The sequence below is a fragment of the Equus quagga genome, unplaced genomic scaffold (genome assembly GCF_021613505.1).
Source record: "Equus quagga isolate Etosha38 unplaced genomic scaffold, UCLA_HA_Equagga_1.0 146_RagTag, whole genome shotgun sequence".
Taxonomy (NCBI): Eukaryota; Metazoa; Chordata; class Mammalia; order Perissodactyla; family Equidae; genus Equus; species Equus quagga.
Window position 1 is genome coordinate 3,356,090 of NW_025796728.1, and position 21,927 is coordinate 3,378,016.

Sequence of the window (21,927 nt, forward strand, 5' to 3'; positions counted from 1 at the left end):
CTGTCCAGTACTGCTGCCTTAATCATTGCTCACTTTGACAATTGCAATGGCCTCTTAACTCATCTTGTCTCTGATGTTGACCTCCTGTTAATCCATCCTTTATGTTAATGCCAGAATGATCTATTGAAAATGTAAGTCTGGTCATGCCACTCCCTTGTTTGGGAGCTTTCAATGGCTTCTTTTCACCTGCATGAAGACATAATGCTCCTTAGCATGGCTTACAAGGCCCATCATAACCAGAATACTATCTACCTCTCAAGAGTAATTTCTTGCCCCTCCTTGCCTCTTGCTTTTTGCTCAAGTACCCCCCATCCTGCCTGCCTCACACCTCTAAGTATCATCTCATGCCGTTACCTGTGCCTAGAATGTCCTTCATATATTCTCCTCATGGGTTAATTCCATTGGTCAGATTCATCTCAGGTATCGTTTCCTCCCAGAAGACTTCTTTGAATCCAACAATATGTGAGGTGCTCTTCCTCTGTGTCCCAGAGCACCTTGTGTATCTCCAGCACAGAACTTATTCCTTTTATATTGGAATTGCCTCTCTCTGCCTCTTCCTTCACCGAGATGGAGGTCCTGTGTGCAGAGTCCTCATTTACTCATATTTGGATCCTCTGGGATCTTTGGGAACTACCTAGAAGAGCGTCTTGCATACAATAGGCACTTAGTAATGCTTCTTTCTGTTCTTTTACTGGCCAAGCTTGTTTCTGTCTTCTAGCCTTTGCACATGCTCTTCCATCTGCCTGGAATGCTCTTCCTTGTGATCTTTGTAAGGTGGCTCCTTGTCCATCAATGCCAGCATTGCTGTCATTTTGTCAGAAGGGCCTTCCCTGAGCACCCACTCTAGAGCAGCTATATTCCATCTACTCTGCCTTGCACTCATCATCTCCTGCTTTTTCCTGTGTGTGCATGTACTTGTTTATTTTCTCTTCCCCCCCTAGAATGTAAGCTCCATGAGAGCAGGTGCCATCACTGTCTTACTCACTGCTATCTCCCACCATCTAGATAATGCTTGACACATACCAGGGCCTCAATAAATATTATCTGAAGAAATGAATAATAAATGCTTGTTGAACCAATCTGAAATTGACTGTGTAGAATACTACATGTTGACCCAAACAAAAAAATCATGCTTTTTTTTTTTTTAAATAAACTGCTCTCAAAGAATAGAGTGGCAAAATTTCTATGCTTATAAACTGTTGGTGGTTGAATGAATTAGTGCAATCTTTCCAGACATTCTTTGATCAGGAAATCACATTTTAAGGAATTTATCCTGAGGCAATCATTTGAGAGGCGCATGCAAATGTATGCTCAAGAGCATACAGTATATTTTACAATAGTGCAATCTTGGAAATAACTTCAGTATCTGTTTATCGTCATTGACATATATCAATTACATATTGAGTGCAAAAAGCTTATAGCAAAATATTTACGCTTTTGTGAAACATTGGATGTGTACATGCTTTCAAATACACGTATGGAGATTTTTGTAAAGATGTTCACCAAAATGATAACAATATGTCTCTGGATGCTAAGATTTTGTGAGAGACCTTTATTTCATCTTTATATTTCCCTGGATTCTTTAATTTGTGTTCAATGAAAAATGTTTTTCAAATGGGAAGAATAAGCAAACAGAATACTTTTTTGACTGGTTTTTGTACCATACTTTTTTGACTAATTTATTTAAAGAATGGTGCTATCTTCTAGTATATTCGTTTTTTTTCTTTTATATTGTAACTAGGATTGAAATGCTGATTTCTCTTTCTCCCTAGGTCTCATGACGCGTCTCCGCTACCCAGTTGGGCTGATGGGCAATTGTTTGCCGGCCACGGCTGGTTTCAGCTATGGTAGAGTATGCATGCATGCTCAAGTGGAGTATCAGATCCACTCAGGAATCCACCTCAGCTTCCCTCAACGTTCCTCAAGTTTTCAGCTCTTTTGAGATGTCTATCTAGATATATTTCTTCTCAAAGTTTAAATCCACCTTCTGAGATATTTAAATAAATGTATCTCATAGGGGCAATTTAAACTTTGGGGAAAAATGTTGCACTTTTATTTTAAATTCATTATACATTATTAGGAGCCCTTTGACACACGACAATTCTTTCTATTTGAGTGTTTGGGTTGTTGCTCTCTCGTTACGTGGGTGACTGGGAAATGATTGCTCCCCACGAGAACCAGCTCAGATGAGCTGCTAAAAGTGTCCTCTTCACCTTTTTCAAATAGAACTTGTACAGAGTTTGATTTGAATTATTTTCCAGCAAATGTGGTATTTACAAATCTGTGAGAATAAATAAGAGTCAAAGAATCCTGTTTTCTGATTTGGTAACAATTTATTTCCTTAAATTTCTCTCGTTAGTGGGATTCAAAATATACTAAAAGAAAAAAATATATAACACAATTATATTTTGTAATAAGTAACCAGGACTCAGGGTCTCTATGTTAATCGGGATGGAAGGGTGATTTCGGGGGGCATGGGTGACTGACTTATTCCTCTTTCCTATAAGTACTATATATAATAAAAATTCTACCCTTAACAATTTACCTACGTTAAACACAGACCTCTTTAATTAAAAAAATATAAACGTTTCCATTTTTTAACATCCAGAACAGTGCACAATTCAAAAATCTATAGCTCTATTAATTTTGCCTAGTTTTGAGTACTTTATATAAATGGAATTGGATGCTGTGCATTCTTTTGTGTCTGGCTTCTTTCTCTCATCATTCCACGTGTGAAATAACCCACGGGGTTGGGTGTGGTTGGTTCATTTTCATTGTGGCATAGTGCTCCATTGCATGACTGTATTACAATTGATTTACCCATCCTTTAGATGACCGTTTGGGTTGTAACGAATTTTTGTCTCTTATAAATAATATTGTTATGAATATTTTTGCCTGTCTTTTAATGAAGTTAGTACATATCTATGCTCCAGCAATGTTGGATATATACTGAAGAGTAAATTGCCAGGTCATGGGGTATGTACACACACAGATTTAGTCAGTTTTCCAAAGAGTTAACAAAATTTAGTTACTTTTCTGAAGAGCTTGTACCAAATTACATTTCAATCAACAGTGTATATGTGTTCCAGCTGCTCCACACAGTTGCCCTTGCCAAATTTGGTATGTGTGTGGGTTTTTTTTTTTTTCCACTTTAGCCAATCTGGTGAATGTGTAGTGGTATATCATTATGAATTAAATACACATTTCCCTGGTGACTAATTACGTTGGTCGACTTTTCATAGGTTTAGTGATCATTTGGGTATGCTCTTTTGTGAGAGAATACACTATTCGAGTTCTTTTAACCCTTAAAAAATCGGATATCTACCTTTTTCTAATTGACTTGTTCATATTCTGAATAGGAATTCTTTGTTGGTTTTGTGTTTTAGAAATATCTTCTCCCAGTCTGTGCTTGCCTTTTCACTCTCTTAATGAGGTGTTTTTGATGAGCAGGATTTTAATGAATTTACCAATATTTTCCTTTATGGTTATATTCTATTGAATAAATCTATGCCAATCCCAAGGTCATGAATATATTTTCCATGCTACTTTAAAAAGACGCCTACTATTGGGAGGCGGAGTACTTTGCAAAGCTGGTACAAGGGGCCATCAGCCCTTACAATTCTTTCGAATGCATTATTCTGAACTTCCAGCAGAGGGCGGTATTGTTATATAAAAGGAGATAGTAAAAACAGATCTGAGTGAGAGTTTTCGAGAGTGTTATTTTAAAAAGAGCTCTTTGTTCCTGATTGATTCTATAGAATGAGAAATATACAGTAACACAAAGTTCACTTCAAACATACAATTACATATATGTGGGTTAGAATCCTGACATTGGACTCATTAGACGCATTGATTAGACTTTTCCCTAAGCAGACCAGGGCAGAAAAGCCCTTTAGTGCTGGGAGTGGGTGTAGGAGCAGCAGAAGGATCTGAAATGGAGCCGGGCAGCCCAAATTTTACCTGCCTCACAAAGTTACTCACCAGGACATAAACAAACTGGAAACATGAGTATGTTGGGTCACAGGTCTACCTTTGGTAGGTTTAGTTTAGAAAAGTACAGAACTGTGGTTCATCCTCGGTCTCTCTAGAAAAAGAAGGCATGTTTTGATATCTATAATTCTTCTCCAAGTAAGTAAAGTTTGTCTTTTTAAACTTGAATTCTGGAATTACACGTTTAAGCCACAGTGAGAGTATTAAAAATGGTTACAGCTCGTCTCCACTCATCTGTAAATTTTTTAACCTCTCTGTAAAAGAAGAGGATAGGTGCAGATAATTCCTAGATCTTTTCTTGCTCTAAAATTTTAACATCCTTTTCCCTACTTGTAACACAGATGTTTTACTTTTGCAGAAAAGTGGGAGATCGATCCGTCTGAGTTGGCTTTTGTAGAGGAGATTGGAAGTGGTCAGTTTGGGGTGGTGCATTTAGGCAAGTGGCGATCACACATCCAGGTGGCCATCAAGGCCATCAATGAAGGCTCCATGTCTGAAGAGGATTTCATCGAAGAGGCCAAAGTGATGACGTAAGTATAAGGAACACCCAGATAAGTATCATACAATATACTGATGTCCTGGAAAGATCCTGGGTTTGGGGGTCCATTACACCTGGATTTGTATCACAACTCTGCCCAAGCTAGTTGTGTGACTCCGGCAAATTATTTGACCTCTGTGTGACCTGGGTGAGTTGTTTCACCTTTCTAAGCCTCAGTTTCCTCGCCTGAAAAATGGAGATAACAATACCTACCTCTCTGGATCAATGTGTGAATTTAATGAGATAATCTATGAAAGTCAAAAGCATGTGTGTTCTTTTCAGCTTAATGATGAGTGCTTAGTAAGTGTACTTTTTTCTTTTCCCTGGAAGCAAAACTGTTGATTTTGTCTAGGTAGTAATATAAGGATAAAGAATTTGCTTTCAGAGAATTTAAGAATCATGAACTTTTACAGAAGTTGCTCTTTGCATACCATTGGACTCTGCTCTTAACTTCTGTGATTTCCCAGATCAGCATTTTGACTCAGTTGACCTGTGGCTGGTTTATGTCTGGAACCAGGGCTGGACCAGGGCAGGCCAATAATTTGGCAGAATTCATATCAACATTCTTTAAGTATTTGTTCAACATTTACTTAGGAGATCAGCAATGTGGTGAAGAAGGAAAACTCCAGATGGCATTTTCTAGATTCTATTTTATTAACCAAAGCAATTTGGTTCTCTTCCAAACTTGCGGACCTCGATTGAGAAAAAACAAAAACAAAAAACCCAGAAGTGACTAACTGGACCCATTCTCCTTTGAAGGCAGAGCAATGATGTCCCTTGGGGCTTTCAACCCATACGCCAAGTGTCTTATCAAAATGTTCTTTCCATCCACTTATAATAAAATGAATTCCAAGAGAAGTTATGGTGAATACAGTTTTCTAGTGACATCAACTTCCCAAAGACATTTTTTGTTTCCTTAGGTTACCCTAGTGGCCTTTGCTCCCTGATACTACCTATATCAGACCATGGTTTTCCTATGTCTTCATCTCCTGTGATATTCATTTCCTATGTTTTCATGTCCAGATAAAATCTATATTCCTGGGTGTTGGATTAAATAGGCATAATAAGAAAAGAATGAAGGGGAGACGTGATTCAGGGGAATTTGAAGTCGTATTGGAATCCTTATCAAGAAAGAATTAGAGATGTCTACCATCATGATGAGGGGATTCTTGAAATGTTCAAGCCTGATTGGGCATTTTGGGTCAGGATCTCTGATGATAATATTTTGAGGACAATGGAAGAGAGAGTTCCTAGCATTTTACGGAGGCAGGCATGAGGCTAAGGGCTTATTTTTAAGTCAATTCAGATGGACTTAATATGTTTTTGGGTTTGAACATAGTCAATTTTTTCCTGATCTTTTGAAAGTGAGGCAGGAAAAGTTGCATTCTAATGTCCAGTTGCAAATACATTTATCTTTAAAAAATTAAATAGCTGACACACATTGTGCTTTATCTACCAAACATATACAGCTTGGTATATATTACCTTCTTTTTTGTAAGTGTGTAGTTTAAATGTCACCTCCTCCAGGAGGTCTTCCCCAACTACCCTGTTTAATTGGCACTCCTAACCCAATTGCTTTCTATGTATCACCTTGTATTAGTTCCATCAAAGCCCTTGTCACTACTCCAAAGCTTCATGTGTATTTGTTTTGTTCCTCTCCCACTAGAACATAATAATAGGACCTTATTTGGTTCTCTTAAAACTTGGTGAGTGTCTAAAATGTTGACTAGCATGTGGTTGGGGTTCAAAAAGTATTTGTGGGTTATTGAATGAGTTAATGAATCCTCACCACAATTCTATGAGATGGGTTCTATTAAGATCCCAATTTAATAGATGAGAAAAAGGAAATGTTGAAAACTTACCTAATTTGCCTACAGTCCCACAAGAAAATATTGGTAGAGTTTCTAGTGGAAATCAGAACTGTGAACTGTCTGGGCACAAAGCCCATGGTCTTAGGTAATATGTCCATCCATAATCAACACATATTTTTTGGGCAGCTATTATATGCCAGATCTTATAGTAGTGGCTGTAACTGTTAACCAAAATTGTTGTCACTCTGTGTAGCGTTCCCAGTGCGGTAGAGGAGCAACTGTAAATCTCTCCTGTGCTCTTCATCACTGTATTTCAAGGGTGTTGCCTATATTAGAGACCTGTACTCATGGGGTTTCCAGAACATCTGCTAAAGGTTGTTTAGAAGAATGGAAAAAAATGGCAACAGTCTTTTCCCTCTTAGACAACTTCAGCCCATAAAATCCTACTAAACTTTAAAATTTTATCTTTGTATCTTAACTTTGGTGTATACTTTTTGTAATATGTTCACGTACATGATCTCATTTAATGTTCATTGGAAGGAAGAAGGACAGGTTCTATTCTCCCCATTTCACATGTAAAAGATTGAAGCTTAGAAATCTTGAATGAGTTGCCCTTGGTCACGCAGTCAATAGGAGATAAAACAAAAACTTGCATTCAGCTCTTTTGACTAGGAGTATTACATTTTCTTTAAAGTATTACAACACTGCATTGCCTTTAAAGGATCCTTCATTGTAATTGTTGAACTATGAGTTTGTCCGTGGATGTAGCTTATTAGCAGCAGTGCATGTCTGAGCTATGTGAGGTAATTATATTTATAACAATAAAAATATACATATGTAAGTAATTTTAATTTATCTAAGAACCTTTTCACTTGCATCTCATTTCATTTCATTTCATTCATTTCTACATCATGTCTTCATGCCAAAATATCTTAGATTTTGAAAGAAAAGCTTTAACATTATAAATTCATATTACACAAAAATGAATAAAGTAAAAACGGAAAACACTCCTATCTCGCCTCCACCTCTCAAAGTGTCTTTCTCCAGGGGTAATTAATATTGATAATAAAAGTTTTTAGTTGGATTCCTAGGCGTTATTATTTAAATATGATTTCATTTAAATAATTTTTGTTTAATATTCTAATAATAAATGAAGTATTATTGAGCCCTCCAAATATTAAATATGTTTAAAAATCAACGGCATCATTCAGTTTTCTTATATTCATTCATTCATTTATTCAACACTTATCTATTGCTATGTGCCAAGCAGTGTTCTAAGTACTAGAAATACGATGATAAGTAAGACAGGTAAGGTTCCTATTCTTAAAGGGCTTGTGTTACGAATATGTTCTAGTGGAAGGATGGGAAGGGAAACAGACAGCAAACTAATAAATACATGAACAATATAATTTCAAAGAGAGGTGAGGGCTAAGACTACAAAACAGAATGAAGTGATAGAGACACAAGGATGGGTTGGAGCCTCAATTAGATTGGATGGTCAAGGGAGATTTGACGTGTTCTGAGCAGAAAAATGATCTGGTTTATATTTTAAATAGGCCATGCTGGCGACTAAGTGGAGAATGATTTTTGGGAATCAAAAGTGGGGGTGGCCAGATAGGTTGGAAACTATTGCAATGGTTTGGGTAGAAGATGATGGTGGGGGGAGGAGGGTGGAGAGAGACAGAAGAGAATAGTTTCAGCATCCGTTTTTGAGACAGTATCATCAGGACTTGCTGATACAGTAGATGTGGCAGTTCATGGGAGAAAACTAGGGAAACACAGGTGCAAAACCAGGGTTTTGGCGTGCGCTATTAGGCAGAGGGTGGCACCATTTACTGAGCTGGAGGAAGACTGGTGGAGGAGCAGGTTTGGAGGAAAAATCAAGAATTCTGCTTTGGGCATGTTGAATTTGAGAAGCCTCTTAGATAGCCAAGTGTGACCAAGAGGTCAGGTAATTACATGAATCTGGAGTTCAGGAAAGAGGTCAGTATGGTCACCAGAGATGACATTTAAAACCCCAAGACTCAATGGGATCACTTAGGGAAAGAGAATAATTAGAAGAGGAGGAGAGGAGAAGCCTGCTGAGTGTGACAATATTTAAATAACAAATTTAAATAAATATGACATTTACCCTACGATGAGTCATGTACACTTTTCTAGACTGAGAAAAAATTGTATGAATAGGTAGTAAAGTTACAGCAAACAAGAAGATACGTTTTCTGTTTGCATCTTTCTATCCCCCTGGGAAATATTTGTCTTGTTTGTTAAAGTGAACCACTTACATGAAGGTTTATTTATTTGTTTTTGTCTTATTTCTGATAGATTTTTGCCAGTGATCTTGCTAAGCAAATGCAGTGTAATGTTCCAATTCTCAAATGCTTACATGTGGGTATCGACTTGGTGGATTTCTCATGGCAAATTAATATTTCATTTCGGGAGTTGCTTTCCTGCCATTATTCTACATACATGTAAACCACACCCCTTAACTGAAAGTATGCTTTATGAATTAGAAAGGCAAATTAGACAAAAAATATATATATAATATATAGCTAAAAATTAAAATCGTGTATAGATTCTCTGAAGGCCTCTCTTCCCCACTAAGTGGAGTGTTTTTGAAAGCTAATTGTATGGTAATGTGTCAATTAACCCCTCATACACATTGTTTTAAGGTAAATAATTTCCCTGAGTCATTGATTTTATTTTATCTTTATGAATGAAAAGAGGTAACATTACAAGATACTTTCGACTAACAAAGAATTGGCTTGTTAAACATCTTCTAAAATCACAAACATTAATTTGAATTTTTTTCCATATTCAAATTATCTAGCTGGCATAAAAGGCCTTTAGGGAGTGAATGGTATATTCTGGAAGAAACAATAAAACATGATAAATTAGATGACTAAGAAGTTCTGTGTGTGTTTTAATAGGCAACATTCAAGGAGCTGTGTGTGTGTGTAGTAAATACAGAGATTTCATTTTGGTAAATGTTTTTCAGCCTCCAACTGTATCCCAAAATTCCCTTTTAAATGCCTTTATTCTTTAGAATTTAATTTTCTTATTTATATGCATCAATCACTCTTTCTTTGCTTCTGTCTGTGCAGAATTTTTTGTCTGAGGGGCTGCAGTTAGAAAGGTTGAAATTCAAGGAACAGAAACTCTGTAAGACCTGGGCAAGGAGTAGCAGTAATGAGGAAGCAAAAGGCTTCCAAATGGGAAGCAGAAAAAAATAGCACATGGGACATGTATCTACAACGACTTAGGAAGTACTGCCTAAACTCTTGACCCCATTTTCTCAGCACGTAAAGTGGAAAGGAAACTTCTCTAATTTCTCTGTGGTTGGGTTAATTTTTATCGTATCTGGATGATAAAAATTACATAGAGATGGTAAATATCACCAGTTGGGTCCAAATGCTTTAAAATGAAGAAATGATACTGCTTACCGTTGTATGTTTTTCTTCACCAGGAAATTATCTCATTCAAGGCTAGTTCAGCTTTATGGCGTATGTACACAGCAGAAGCCTCTTTACATTGTGACAGAATTTATGGAAAATGGCTGCCTGCTTAACTACCTCAGAGAGAGAAAAGGCAAGCTTAGGAAGGAAATGCTACTGAGTGTGTGCCAGGATATATGTGAAGGAATGGAGTATCTGGAGAGAAACTGCTTTATTCACAGGGATTTAGTGAGTATGGTGCAAATTCCTGTTATTTTATGTATTATACTTACTTTCAGAAAGAATGAAAATTTAGAACTTTCCATACTTTGAATAATGTATCCTTTGGCTTAATTTTTAAACATTTTCCTATTCATGAAATTCGTTGTGAAATATAACTTTATTTTTAATTGCCCATTGACGCTGTAGCCAGGTAGGTGTTACTCTAAATATGCCTTGAACTAGTTAACCATCACACTAATCAACTAACTAGAACTAATTTTCTTTCCCTCTCTTCTTTCCTCTTCTTTCCTTCCTTCCACCCAATAATCAAATATGTATTGAGTACCTCATACATGTATTAAGTGCCCAGTGTATGTATTGAGTGCCTGGTATATGCCAACCACTCTGCCAGGCTCTGGAGATACAATAGTGAAGAACAAGCTCCCCTTGTTCTCTCCCAAGGGTGAAACTGCCCCCTGTGAAGGTGGTTTGGTTCTAACAGTATCACAGCAGCATTACTGCCGTTATTGAGAAGGATCAGAAACCCTAAATCATTCTGTTCTGTAACGCTCACAACAGTCTTACCAAAAAAAAAAAAAAAAAAAAAAGATTGAAGCTTGTCTTGCCCCAAATGCTAATCGCTCTGCTTTCTTGCCTCGCTACCTCCCCTTGAAAAACATTTTCTATTCACTCCACATTTATTTCTGATATTCATACTATTCCTTCTATGTCCTTCCATGTCTTATTTCTAAGTCCAAAAATTAACTCCAGTGAGATTTGAGAATTCTATTAGAAGTCCCTGATACTGACTGTCACCTAGAGATAATCCTGTACTTCCATCACCCATGACCAGGGTGACCATATTATTCAAGATTCAGGCTGGAATATTTTGGGGAGAGAAAGGAGGATAATTATATTGACCCCTGGTAATTACACACACCATTGCTTGTCCTACACATGACTTAGAGTTCTCATGGCATTTGTTATTTACTACTTCCTGTAATAGTTAATTGTTTACATTGTTTACATAAATATTCGATGCTAAACTCCTTGATATCAAGGCCCAGACTTCTGAGCTGCAGCACAGTGTGATGAGAACACAGGTTACAGAGCAATGGTTCTCAAACTTAGCTGTACATTAGAATCACCTGGGAGCTTTTAAAATATCACAATACCCAGACCATACTCCAGACCGATTAAATCAGAATCTCTGGGAGTGGAATCTAGCCACCAGTATTTTTTTAAATCTCCCTGGTGAGCCCAGTGTGCAGTAAAGGATTGAGAACCACTTTAGAGCTAGATGGCCTGGGTTGAAATCTCGACTCTGTTTCTTACTAACTGTGTGACTTTGGGCAAGCTAGTTAACTAGGAAAGTGGTATTAATTATTGCACCCCCCTCATATGGACTTGTCGGGAGGATTGCATGAATTAATATGTGTAAGCACATAAAACGGTGCCTGGCACGTAGAAGAGCTCAGCAATGCTAACTATTGTTATTACATAGCTAGACCATTGTTTGGCATCCCTCATGCACATTCTCCAGTGTCTAGCACACAGGAGCTATGAGTAAATTTTTGAATGGATGGATATGGCATCTGTTCCACCTAGCTCACTTTCCTGCGCTCTGCAGGTTTGTCTTTCTTAATAAGGATTAGAATTAAAAACTCAACAGGGTGACAGTTTGGGTCATTCTATTTGCTCCAGGTGGCTTCTTGAAGAACCTCCTATCCTTGGTTTCTTCCTTGATCACTTTCTTTAGTGTTCTGTTTTATCCACCTACATGCTACTTAAAATATATCAGCTAACAATGAGTCTTTTCCTTGTCAAGAGCTTGCCTTGTGGTTCGGCTTTGGGATCATTGCTGGTGCTTGTCAACATCTTCCAAACTGGTTCCTTTGGTTTACTGCTTCAAGTTTCTTACTTTTGTTTCTGGACTAACTGAACCATAAATTAGCTGAAAAGAGAAAAATCTATCAAACCATTGACCTACGTGAGGTTAAGTACCCAAATCAATGATTCTCTTGACTAAGCTGACTGGAAATGGATTGTTTTGGCATCAAATCGATTGTCCCTGCATCGTATAGTACCATATTTAGTTCACTGTGGTAATTTTAAGAAATGTGAAATTGTCATTATAAATATATTCAATGAAATGTATAGTTTTTAAAGTTTTTAAATATAATTTCTTAATTTTTATTAGCAATTATAAATCCCAAAGATATGTAATGACTATCCCTTTTCCATGCATAGTGGGCTTTTCACTTTTTATTTATGATGATAAATTTTAAAATACACATTATTTTTCTATGTCAAGATTCATAGTTTATCTTCTCTTAGATTGAGTTAATCCTCATATTTATCAAGGATATTTCTTGAGAAAGATTAAAAATTTTGAAAAGGAAAAAACGTTAAAATTTCTTTATATTTTTAAATTTCTTTGAAGAATCATGAAAATCCATCATGTGAGGGCAGACACGTTGAATCGTGGATAGCATTGACAGGCATCACCATAAAAATAGCCTGGCCGCCTACACGGAGAAGTAGTGCAGGAGCCCTAGCACACTAAGGAAAAGGAGAGTAGAAACTCTTGAAAGAAAATCCTGTGTTCAAACTTGGGCTCTTCTCTTCTTTCTATAGGCAGCAAGGAATTGTTTGGTCAGTTCTACAAGTGTAGTAAAAATTTCGGACTTTGGAATGACAAGGTACATGATTTTTTTGTTGTTTACTCCTAAGAGGGAATCTTACATTTGTCTACTGACAAACTGAAATGTTAAGCGCGTTGCTCTCTTCTTTCCTCTGGGGGAGGTGTTAATGTGATTACATGGCCTGCTCACCCACTTTGAACTTTAGGACATGCGCCAGTTCCAGCAGTGCGGTAAATGGGTACTGGGGGCTCTTCCTCTGGTCTTCTCTCAGGCCATTATTAAGAAAACCGTGGCATATTTTAAAGTTAAAAAGAATTTCTCAGTCTATTCATCATATGTGGAAGGTTAAGAAAAAAGCTTTTCTGATATATGTGTATTTCTGAAAGAGAAAAGTATAACTTTGTTTGCTTAGTTCTGACTTTTCTATGTCATCGTCATGCATTTCCATTATCAAGTGTAGTGGTTGACTTTAAGTCCACAACTCAAGAGTGTGGAAAATCTAAACTTATTTTCTAGAACTCGATGCAGTTTCTGTTTTGAGCCCCTTTTCCTTCAGGTTGATAGAAATCTAATCCCAGTGAATGTGGGGTTTCTCCCTGACTCTCTTCAGGGTCAAAATCTAAGTTCCGTGTGTATCATGGGGCCATGGTACTGGTAGGGAGATGGCCTGTCTGGTCCTTGTTGGTATCCATTGACACTGGCTTCTTTGCAACCACCGTTTTCCTGTTTTGTCCTTGGTTGGCCATCCACACAGGTGGCCGCTGACTCATCTTAAATTTCTGCCTGCAAGATTCCTTCATATCGGACACTCTCCATGATTAGAAAACTCCGTGGAGCTATCTGAGGCCCTGTTTACCTAGGCACATCCACAGGCTATTTGTTCTCTGGAATCTTTCTGCCTGGGCAACCCTTGTAGGGTGCAGGGTACAGGACCCTACCTCAGCTACCCACTGATTTCTAATATGCCTTCCTTTTCCCTTCAATTTTCCTCCAATCCCAACTCACGGGATCTTCCAGAGGGATGGACAGTGGTGGTGATGGGGAGATCTCAGTCTTATTCATGATCTGTTCTCCCAAATATTTTGTTAATAACTCAGTCCTTCTCTGGAAAGCTTTTTGAAACTCAAAAGCTATGAAAAATGGCTAAAAGAGGAAAAGGAAAAGCCTTTTGTTTTCTATTACTCCTTCTTTCCCCTAGTAGAATGACCTCTGGCTCAATAAAGGGCTTAAAGATGGGGTAAGGTAGGGCATGTGAAAAAAAAAGTGGGAGTGTGGGGAAGCATTAATCAGTAATTAAAAAATACTCTACTGCATCCTTAAGGGGCTACATAGCACAAGTTGGCTATCATCTCTATTCTCCAGATTCCCACAGTTGGATGTTCCTGCATACAATTCTCAAAAAAGAGAGCGGGTTTAATTTTTTAAATTATTTTTTAAAGGAGATGGTGGTTATTATTGACTTCTTTCCATATAGGACCATTCTAATGCATTGGAGATTTTTCACATCAAAATGTATTATGTTCAAATACTTTCATTTCCCCTCTCTTTCTGCCCCACGGAAAAATATATGCATAAAGAAAAAAAATAAGGAATCCAACTTTGAATTTACTCTTTTCCATTATATATTTCTCTTTTATTTCCTTTTTATAACTTTTGTTGTTAGAACATTCAGCGTGCTTCTTTGCAGAATTCAAAATTTGTCATAATTAATGTAATCGGTAGAGTATGTTTTCGACTGAAGAATTGCTATGGTTTTCTGAGACCCAGATAAAATAAACACAATTGAAGGTTGGTTTAGGGAAGAAACACTATAATGGATACTTTCCCACTTTAATAACAAGAAGAGAAGGTGTACAGAACCTTTCTGGCCCAAAATAATTTGTTCGATCTCGGAGTTAACTAAAGGAATTTGAAGTAAACAAAACTTGGAGGTAATGAACACAATGTGCTTTGAATCTGATGACTGTAGGTATGTTTTGGATGATGAATATATCTGTTCTTCTGGAGCCAAGTTCCCAGTCAAGTGGTCCCCTCCTGAAGTTTTCCATTTCAACAAGTACAGCAGCAAATCTGACGTCTGGTCATTCGGTGAGTGAATTTGATGGAGCTTGATTTAATGAAACAGGCCATTCTCTTTTAACTTTGAATTCTTAATATGATGTAGCATTTTAAAAAAGTCTTCTTATAACTGTGCTTCTGTCTTAGGTATTCTAAACACATCCAGGCTGTCTTTGGCAACTGATGTCAAACACCTTCTTACAGAACTGTGCCTTTGGATCTTTTCCTTTCTCATTGAGCACTTGCTATAAAACCATAACAAAGAGCCTACTGATCTAGAAAACAAACTCGGCCAACTTTTCCACGCCACAGAGATTTCCAAGGAAAACTGATTACATGACAATCTTGAATTTTGAGTGTAATTAATAAACTTCATTGTCTAACTACTAGCACCACCTCATTCACTTCATTACCTTCAAATTTTGTGGAATTTAGACATAGGCATCCTTGGCATCCATCAATTGACATTTATATTGGGTAATGTACTTCTTGGAGACAGAGACACTATAGACCCATGTCCACTGGGGTTTTTTCTTTGAGTTGATTTTCAAAAAGTGGCAATAAATGTGTCATAATCTATTTTCTTTCACCCAGACCTTCCTGGATGGCTTTTTGGGTTTGGACAGACAGCTGCGCCCCCTCAGAAGGGTGTGAATTTTATTGTCCACGTAAAGTTAAACTTGTATCATTGACCTCATTAGCTCTCCACTGACATGTGGTAGTCTAGGCAAGCGACATCTTAAGCTCTACCAGAGAGCTGTTGAGTTATGAGACCAGTGGATTGCAACACAAGAACCTCATCAAGTGGTTGCAGAACAATGAGAACTCCTTGAGCTTGGCTTGACCACTTGTCTTGCTTCCCCACTAGACAGTGAGCTTCTTGAGCACATGAACTGGTCTCATTCTTAAGGATCCTTTGGCTCTAGCATAGGCCCAGCCTCTAATCAATACCTAATACATATTTGTAGAATCAGTGAATAATTAAAGGAACTCAAATTGGGAGCCTTGAAAGAGTTTCAGTCATCAATCAATCAATCAATGATTATTGAACACCTACTTCTGTAGAGAGCCCCTGCTAGATATTCTGGGGCTCTACTCGGCAGTCTAATCTTTCAATGGGAGGAAGGGAACACATGCCATCTACCGGCTGGTAAACTCTTGGCCTTGGCAAGCAGCAGAGGCTCACACAATTCTGCCATTTTCCTTTTTTTAAAAAATTTTCTTGAGGTCCCATTGGTTTATAACATTATATGAATTTCGGGTGTAATCGTTATAATTCTACTTCTGTATAGACTGCATCGTGTTCACCAGCAAAAGTTTAGTTGCCATCTGTCACCATACACATGTGCCCCTTTACTCCTTTCGCCCTCCTCTGCCCCCTTCTTCTCTGGTAACCTCCACTTTGCTCTCTATATCTATGTTTGTTTATCTTGCACATATGAATGAAGTCATATAGTAATTGTCTTTCTTCATCTGACTTCTTTCACTTAGTGTAATACTCTCAAGGTCCATTTGTGTTGTCACAAATGGCAAGGTCTCATCTTTTTTATGGCTGAGTAGTATTCCATTATATATACACTGCGTCTTCTTTATCCATTCTTCTGGTGACGGGCACTTGAGTTGGCTATTGTAAATAATGCTGCAATGAACGTAGGGGTGCATATATCTTTTTGAATTAGTGTTCTTTGGATAAATATCCAGAAGTGAAATAGCTGGATCATATGGTATTTCTATTTTTAATTTATTGAGGAATCTCCATACTATTTTTCACAGTGGCTGCACCAGTTTTCATTCCTACCATCAGTGTGTGATAGTTCCCTTTTCTCCACATCCTTTCCAATACTGGTTATTTCATGTTTTTTCAATAATAGCCATTCTGATGGATGTAAGGCGATATCTCATTGTAGTTTTGATTTGCATTTCCCTAACAATTAGTGATGTTGAACATCTTTTCATGTGCCTGTTGGCCATCTGTATATTTTCTTTGGAAAAATGTCTGTTCATATCCTCTGCCCATTTATTGATTGGGTTGTTTGTTTTTTTGTTGTTGAATTGTATGAGTTGTTTATATATTTTGGATATTAACCCCTTATTGGATATATGAATTGCAAATATTTTCTCCCAGTTGGTAGGTTGTCTTTTAATTTTGTTGATGGTTTCCTTTGCCCTGCAGAAGATTTTAAGTTTGATGTAGTCCCATTTGTTTATGTTTTCTTTTGTTTCTCTTGCTTAAGGAGATAGGATATTCAAAAAGATTCTGCAAGAACTGATGTCAAAGAGCATACTGTCTATGTTTTATAGACATAGGAGTTTTATGGTTTCCAGTCTTACATTTAAATCTGTAATCCACTTTGAGTTAATTTTTGTGTATGGTGTAAGATAATGGTCTACTTTCATTCTTTTGCATGTGGCTGTCCAGTTTTCCCAACACTATTTCTCCGTTGTGTGTTTTTATCTCCTTTGTCGAAAATTAGCTGTCCATATATGTGTGTGTTTATTTCTGGGCTCTCAATTCTGTTCCATTGATCTCTGTGTCTGATTTTCCTGCCAGTACCATGCTGTTTTGATTACTATAGCTTTGTAGTTATTTTGAAGTCAGAGATTGTGATGCCTCGAGCTTTGTTTTTTCCTCAGGATTGCTTTGCCTCTGTCATTCTCTATTGAATGGCGGAAAGGTTTGTTGATTTCAGGGTGTGGGGACATGAGCATACATAGAAATGAAAATGCTGCCAGCACTTTATTCCAGTAGGGCGACAGTCAAGACCAATGGAAAAAGAAAGGCATTGTTTCCCTCGAAAGTTTTTCAGCTTACAGGCCTGCTCAGAAACTAAGCTGCACATGGTCTGCTTCCTAGGTGGAACTGCTGTGATTCTGGATGGTTATAACTCAAAAGCTGGAAGAGGAAAATAATGCCTTGTATTTTGAAATAGTTCTTTCAGTTCCAAGTAACTATTTCTCTCTAACCTTTTGTTTTCATGCATATTATTTGCAGGAGTCTTAATGTGGGAAGTTTTTACAGAAGGAAAAATGCCTTTTGAAAATAAGTCAAATTTGCAAGTTGTGGAAGCCATTTCTAATGGCTTCAGACTATACCGCCCTCGCCTGGCACCAATGTCCGTATACGAAGTCATGTACAGCTGCTGGCATGAGGTGAGTGTCCCTTACTTTCCTGTGAAGGTTTGTAGTCCCGGCATCTGAGAACAGACCCGATTATCACAAATCTTACCCCAGGACTCCATCACGGCAGGAAAACGTGTCTGTTTTTTGGTAATGATCCCTGAGAGCGAGCAGAAGTACCATTTCTGTCTGAAACTCCCATGACAAAGTCATTAATCCATTTTGTTTCTAACAATGGCCTTTCATCTGAGGAATTCAGTGCATTTTCCAAGTCTTATCTCTCTGGTTCTTGTAGAAACTCTTGATGTTATGAAAGCCTCAGCGATCAGATGGTTTACTCCTTTTAAGAACTGGTAGGAGGAAACTAAGGGTAGAGTTAGGTTTATTAAGCTTCCACACTGAAAGAGAAGGGTGCTGTTTTTGTTTATTTCACTCTAATTTGTCTTGCTTTTCCAAGTCTAAAAGTAATGGGTTTCATCTTTCTTGTGGCACTCAAGACTCCTGATAGAGAGATGAAACCAGAATAGCAATGAAGGCAGAAAGTGTGCCAGGAAATTCTACTTGGGAAATTATCTCTTGGGAGCCCCGTTTCTCTTTTTCTAGAAATGCCAGGCTTAAAAACCAAGCCAGAGGGGTTCACCTTCCACCTCTGTCTTTTCTGGGCCCTGACTCAGCACAGCTCTCTCCTTCGTAGCAGACTCCCCTGTGATTTTTTTTTGAGGAAGATTAGCTCTGAGCTAACATCTGTGCCCATCTTCCTCTATTTTATATGTGGGACGCCTGCCACAGCATTGCGTGATAAGTGGTGCATGGATCCAAATCGGTGAACCCTGGGCCGCCCAAGTGGAGTGCACAAACTTAACTGCTCCGCCCCTGGCCGGCTCTGCAGCTGCCCCTGTGATTTTGACAGCTCCTCTCTCTTTCCAGCTGACAGTTTTAGCCCAGAAAAGCCACAGCTGGGGGAGCAGTTTCCTCCTGGCTGAAAATGAAATCACTTGATTCTCATTCCCACAAATACTGGAAAATTCAATATTTTAAGAGCGATATGGTTGTTCATATTCCAGACAAATATTAATTTTATAAATATCCCCAATGTATGAAAATATTTTACATATGGTTAACTAATCGGCAAGGAATCTTGAGACATAAAAAAAGGTTAAATAAGCGGTCAGTGGCAAATAGATGTCTTAAGAGCATCTTTGCAATAATTACACAAATAGCTCAGGAATACATATTGTATATGAAGCACGTGCATATAATATAATACCTATTGAGATTTTATATATCTGTGAAGAGGAGACAGAGAAAGGAGTAAATAGTATGCTGACAAGAGGACCAAATATATGACGTCAGTCTCAAACTGCAGTGGGAACGTGGATTAAAACGTTTTGGTATGTTAATTTATTTGTTTGCAAAAGTTGATGTTTCCTACAATTTTTAATGTAATCTAAAAGCCCCAAGTGCTTAGGCATCTCTAGATTCAAACGTGATATTAGCATTGACACGCACATTTCACAGGCCCTGCTACCTGCGGAACCCTAGCCCCTGCAGAAAGCTCCACAACTGATCCTCGGGGTCTCAGGAAGGACTCTCACGAGTGCTCACAAATTCTTCTGTTCTGTCCTTTTTATTGATGTCCTTTGTTGATAAGCCACTAAGTGTGGTGTCTCCCCACTAACCCTGCTGCCAGTGATCTTTATGAGACTATGGCTCCCATGAGGAGTTCTATTTCCCATGGACTTCAAAGATGCCAACAGGGTCATCTCTTCTTCCTCATGGAGCCAAAGCCAAACCACATCCCACAGTGAAATAGGAAAAATGCTCCAGTCCTTGGCTGCGTGGCCAGATTTTTTGTTGACTGAGCCTTAGGACAGAGCAGCCTGTGCTCCAGGACCTGCAAAGTCCCTCATGAAAACATGCATTTTGCTTTCTGGCTGAAATCCTTCTTCCCACAGGGGATCAGGTAGAGTAAATAACTGGGACTGAGCCCGGGAGTCTGATACTCTCGATGCTCCGTCTCTCCCAGCTCTTCCTTTTCCCTGTACATATCAAGTCATCCAAGTCAATCACTAGGGCTGTGAGGTCCAATAGAACTTTCTGTGAGAATGGAAATGTGCTTTGTCTGTGCTGTCAAATTGGGTAGCCACACCTGGTCATTGAAGACCTGAAAAGTGGGTGGTGTGACAGAGAACTGAATTTAAACATTTATTTAATTTTAACTAATTTAAATTTAAATAGCCACATATGGCTGTCTGCAGCTCTAGCCATTTAACTTCGCAGGGCTCTCTTCTCTTACATTTTCACACTCGTGCCTTGCCCCGCTGCCAATCACGCCCTGTGCGTCAGCCAAGATAGCTTTCTCTTCTGTTTGTGGAGAACCAGCCTAGATCCAGTCCCTCCCAGCAGGTCCCAGAGCTGGTGTCTGAGTGAGTCTTAAGCTGGGCTGACCACCTGTTTCCCTTTTCCAGAAACCCAAAGGCCGCCCTACGTTCACTGAGCTGCTGCAGGTTCTCACAGAGATTGCAGAAACCTGGTGACCTGAATGGAATGGCACCCCAGAGGATCATCTTGCAAAACTGTCACAAAAGGAAATCCTGTGTAGGGTCACCGATAGTGACTATCTTCCTTTAGAGTTGCTGACGCTTGGAAACAGCGCAAAGATCACAGGCTTTTCAAACTTTTTAAAATTTAAGAATATTCTGACAGTTTTTCTACATGTATATTTGAGAGGAACTTCTGAACTCTTATTTTTCTGTGATATTCTTCATGTCCCGTATGTGAAGAAGGAAAAAATGCTCTGTAGCAGTCTTCATAGTGGCTCTCTTCACGAGAATAGCCCTGAGAGCCCCTGAGGGTATGTGACAACCTGACCCTTTCCAGGGCTGAGGACATTTCTTTCCTGAAGGGGAGTGACATTCTGAGTGACATTTCCTGAAGGGGAGTGTTCCATGCACAGAAGATGAAAAGGAATTCCGCCAACTCATGGAATAAAGGAGACTCCTCTGTAGAATTTCATGCCTTTGAACTGTACAGATCTTTACAGAAAATGCACCTTAACAAACGACATGAATGTGAGCATTCTGGAACTGTCTTTTACAGTCTTCCCCATGTTATTTAAGAAATTGTTTTTGTACATATCTCATTAGTTTGCAGACAGTTTCTTGTATTCCAGTTTTAAACACTGTTTTAGGACATAATCAAAGTTCTTCTTTGAATAGGTCCTGGTGACATTTCTATTTCTAGTGATATCCATTGTCAGGGACAATTCAGAACCTGAGTCTCAATTCTGAGATTTCACACTTTGTACACGTGAAATTGGACAATTTAAGAAACCTTATTTTGTCATAAAAAGCACCTCCTGTTTATTTCTAGAGGATGAGTTGGTCTTTCCACAAGAACAAGAGGAAGCAAAAACAAGATGTCCAAATGTTACATAAAGCTCTGTTATGTCCATAGTCCAGGGTTTTGAATTCAAGGTGAAATAACTAGTAATCATAATTAAATCTTAATTTCTCATGCACTGTTTGTAGGAATGATTGGAAATTGATCTTTATCATTCTGAGTGCTTCAGAAGTACCACAGGAGGAAGGGTGCTGCAGAAAGCACCAGCGTCATCGCCATGGAGTTTAACAACAAATGGGAGCCTACTGTTTGTATATTGTCCCACTCTGCATCATGGTCCTGGGGGAACATGTTTTATGATTCTCATTAGATTCTAAGTTGCTGGCCATCAGTGGTTGTAACTTTTAAATCATATTTCCCCACTCCAAGAATGATATCTTTGGATATCAATGGTATTCAATAAATGTGCATTAAAATAATGAGCATCAGGCACAAGAATTATCAACCTTGCTGATTCAAGTGGTGGTCTCAGAAATGTTTGTATGAGATACTGTGCTGTGTCTGAGACTATGACACCCCTTTTCCTCATGACTCCTGCTATGGGGAGGTGAGACAGGAGATCCTATGACTGAGACCTTAGTTCAAGTAAAATGTGTGAAAATCTAGCTCAAGAGGGCATGAGACTATTTAACAGCAAAAGCAAAGGGAGGGAAGGTAATGTTATTACATAGGAAATAAAATAATACCAATATATGCAGTAAGGTGTCCTTCTC

At 38.3% G+C, this 21,927-nt stretch overlaps 1 protein-coding gene across 1 annotated transcript in view; it reads left to right on the forward strand.

The window, feature by feature from the left end:
• The window catches only part of LOC124232908 (tyrosine-protein kinase TXK-like), a 43,918-nt gene extending 22,672 nt beyond the window's left edge, over window positions 1-21,246 (forward strand). The window contains exons 8-14 of the mRNA XM_046649819.1: window positions 1,773-1,847; window positions 4,349-4,520; window positions 9,803-10,019; window positions 12,630-12,694; window positions 14,607-14,725; window positions 17,688-17,845; window positions 20,281-21,246. Coding sequence (XP_046505775.1) covers window positions 1,773-1,847; window positions 4,349-4,520; window positions 9,803-10,019; window positions 12,630-12,694; window positions 14,607-14,725; window positions 17,688-17,845; window positions 20,281-20,349 — 875 coding nt within the window. The 3' untranslated portion in view covers window positions 20,350-21,246. The remainder of the gene's footprint in view (window positions 1-1,772; window positions 1,848-4,348; window positions 4,521-9,802; window positions 10,020-12,629; window positions 12,695-14,606; window positions 14,726-17,687; window positions 17,846-20,280) is intronic.
• The last annotated feature ends 681 nt before the right edge of the window (window positions 21,247-21,927 follow it).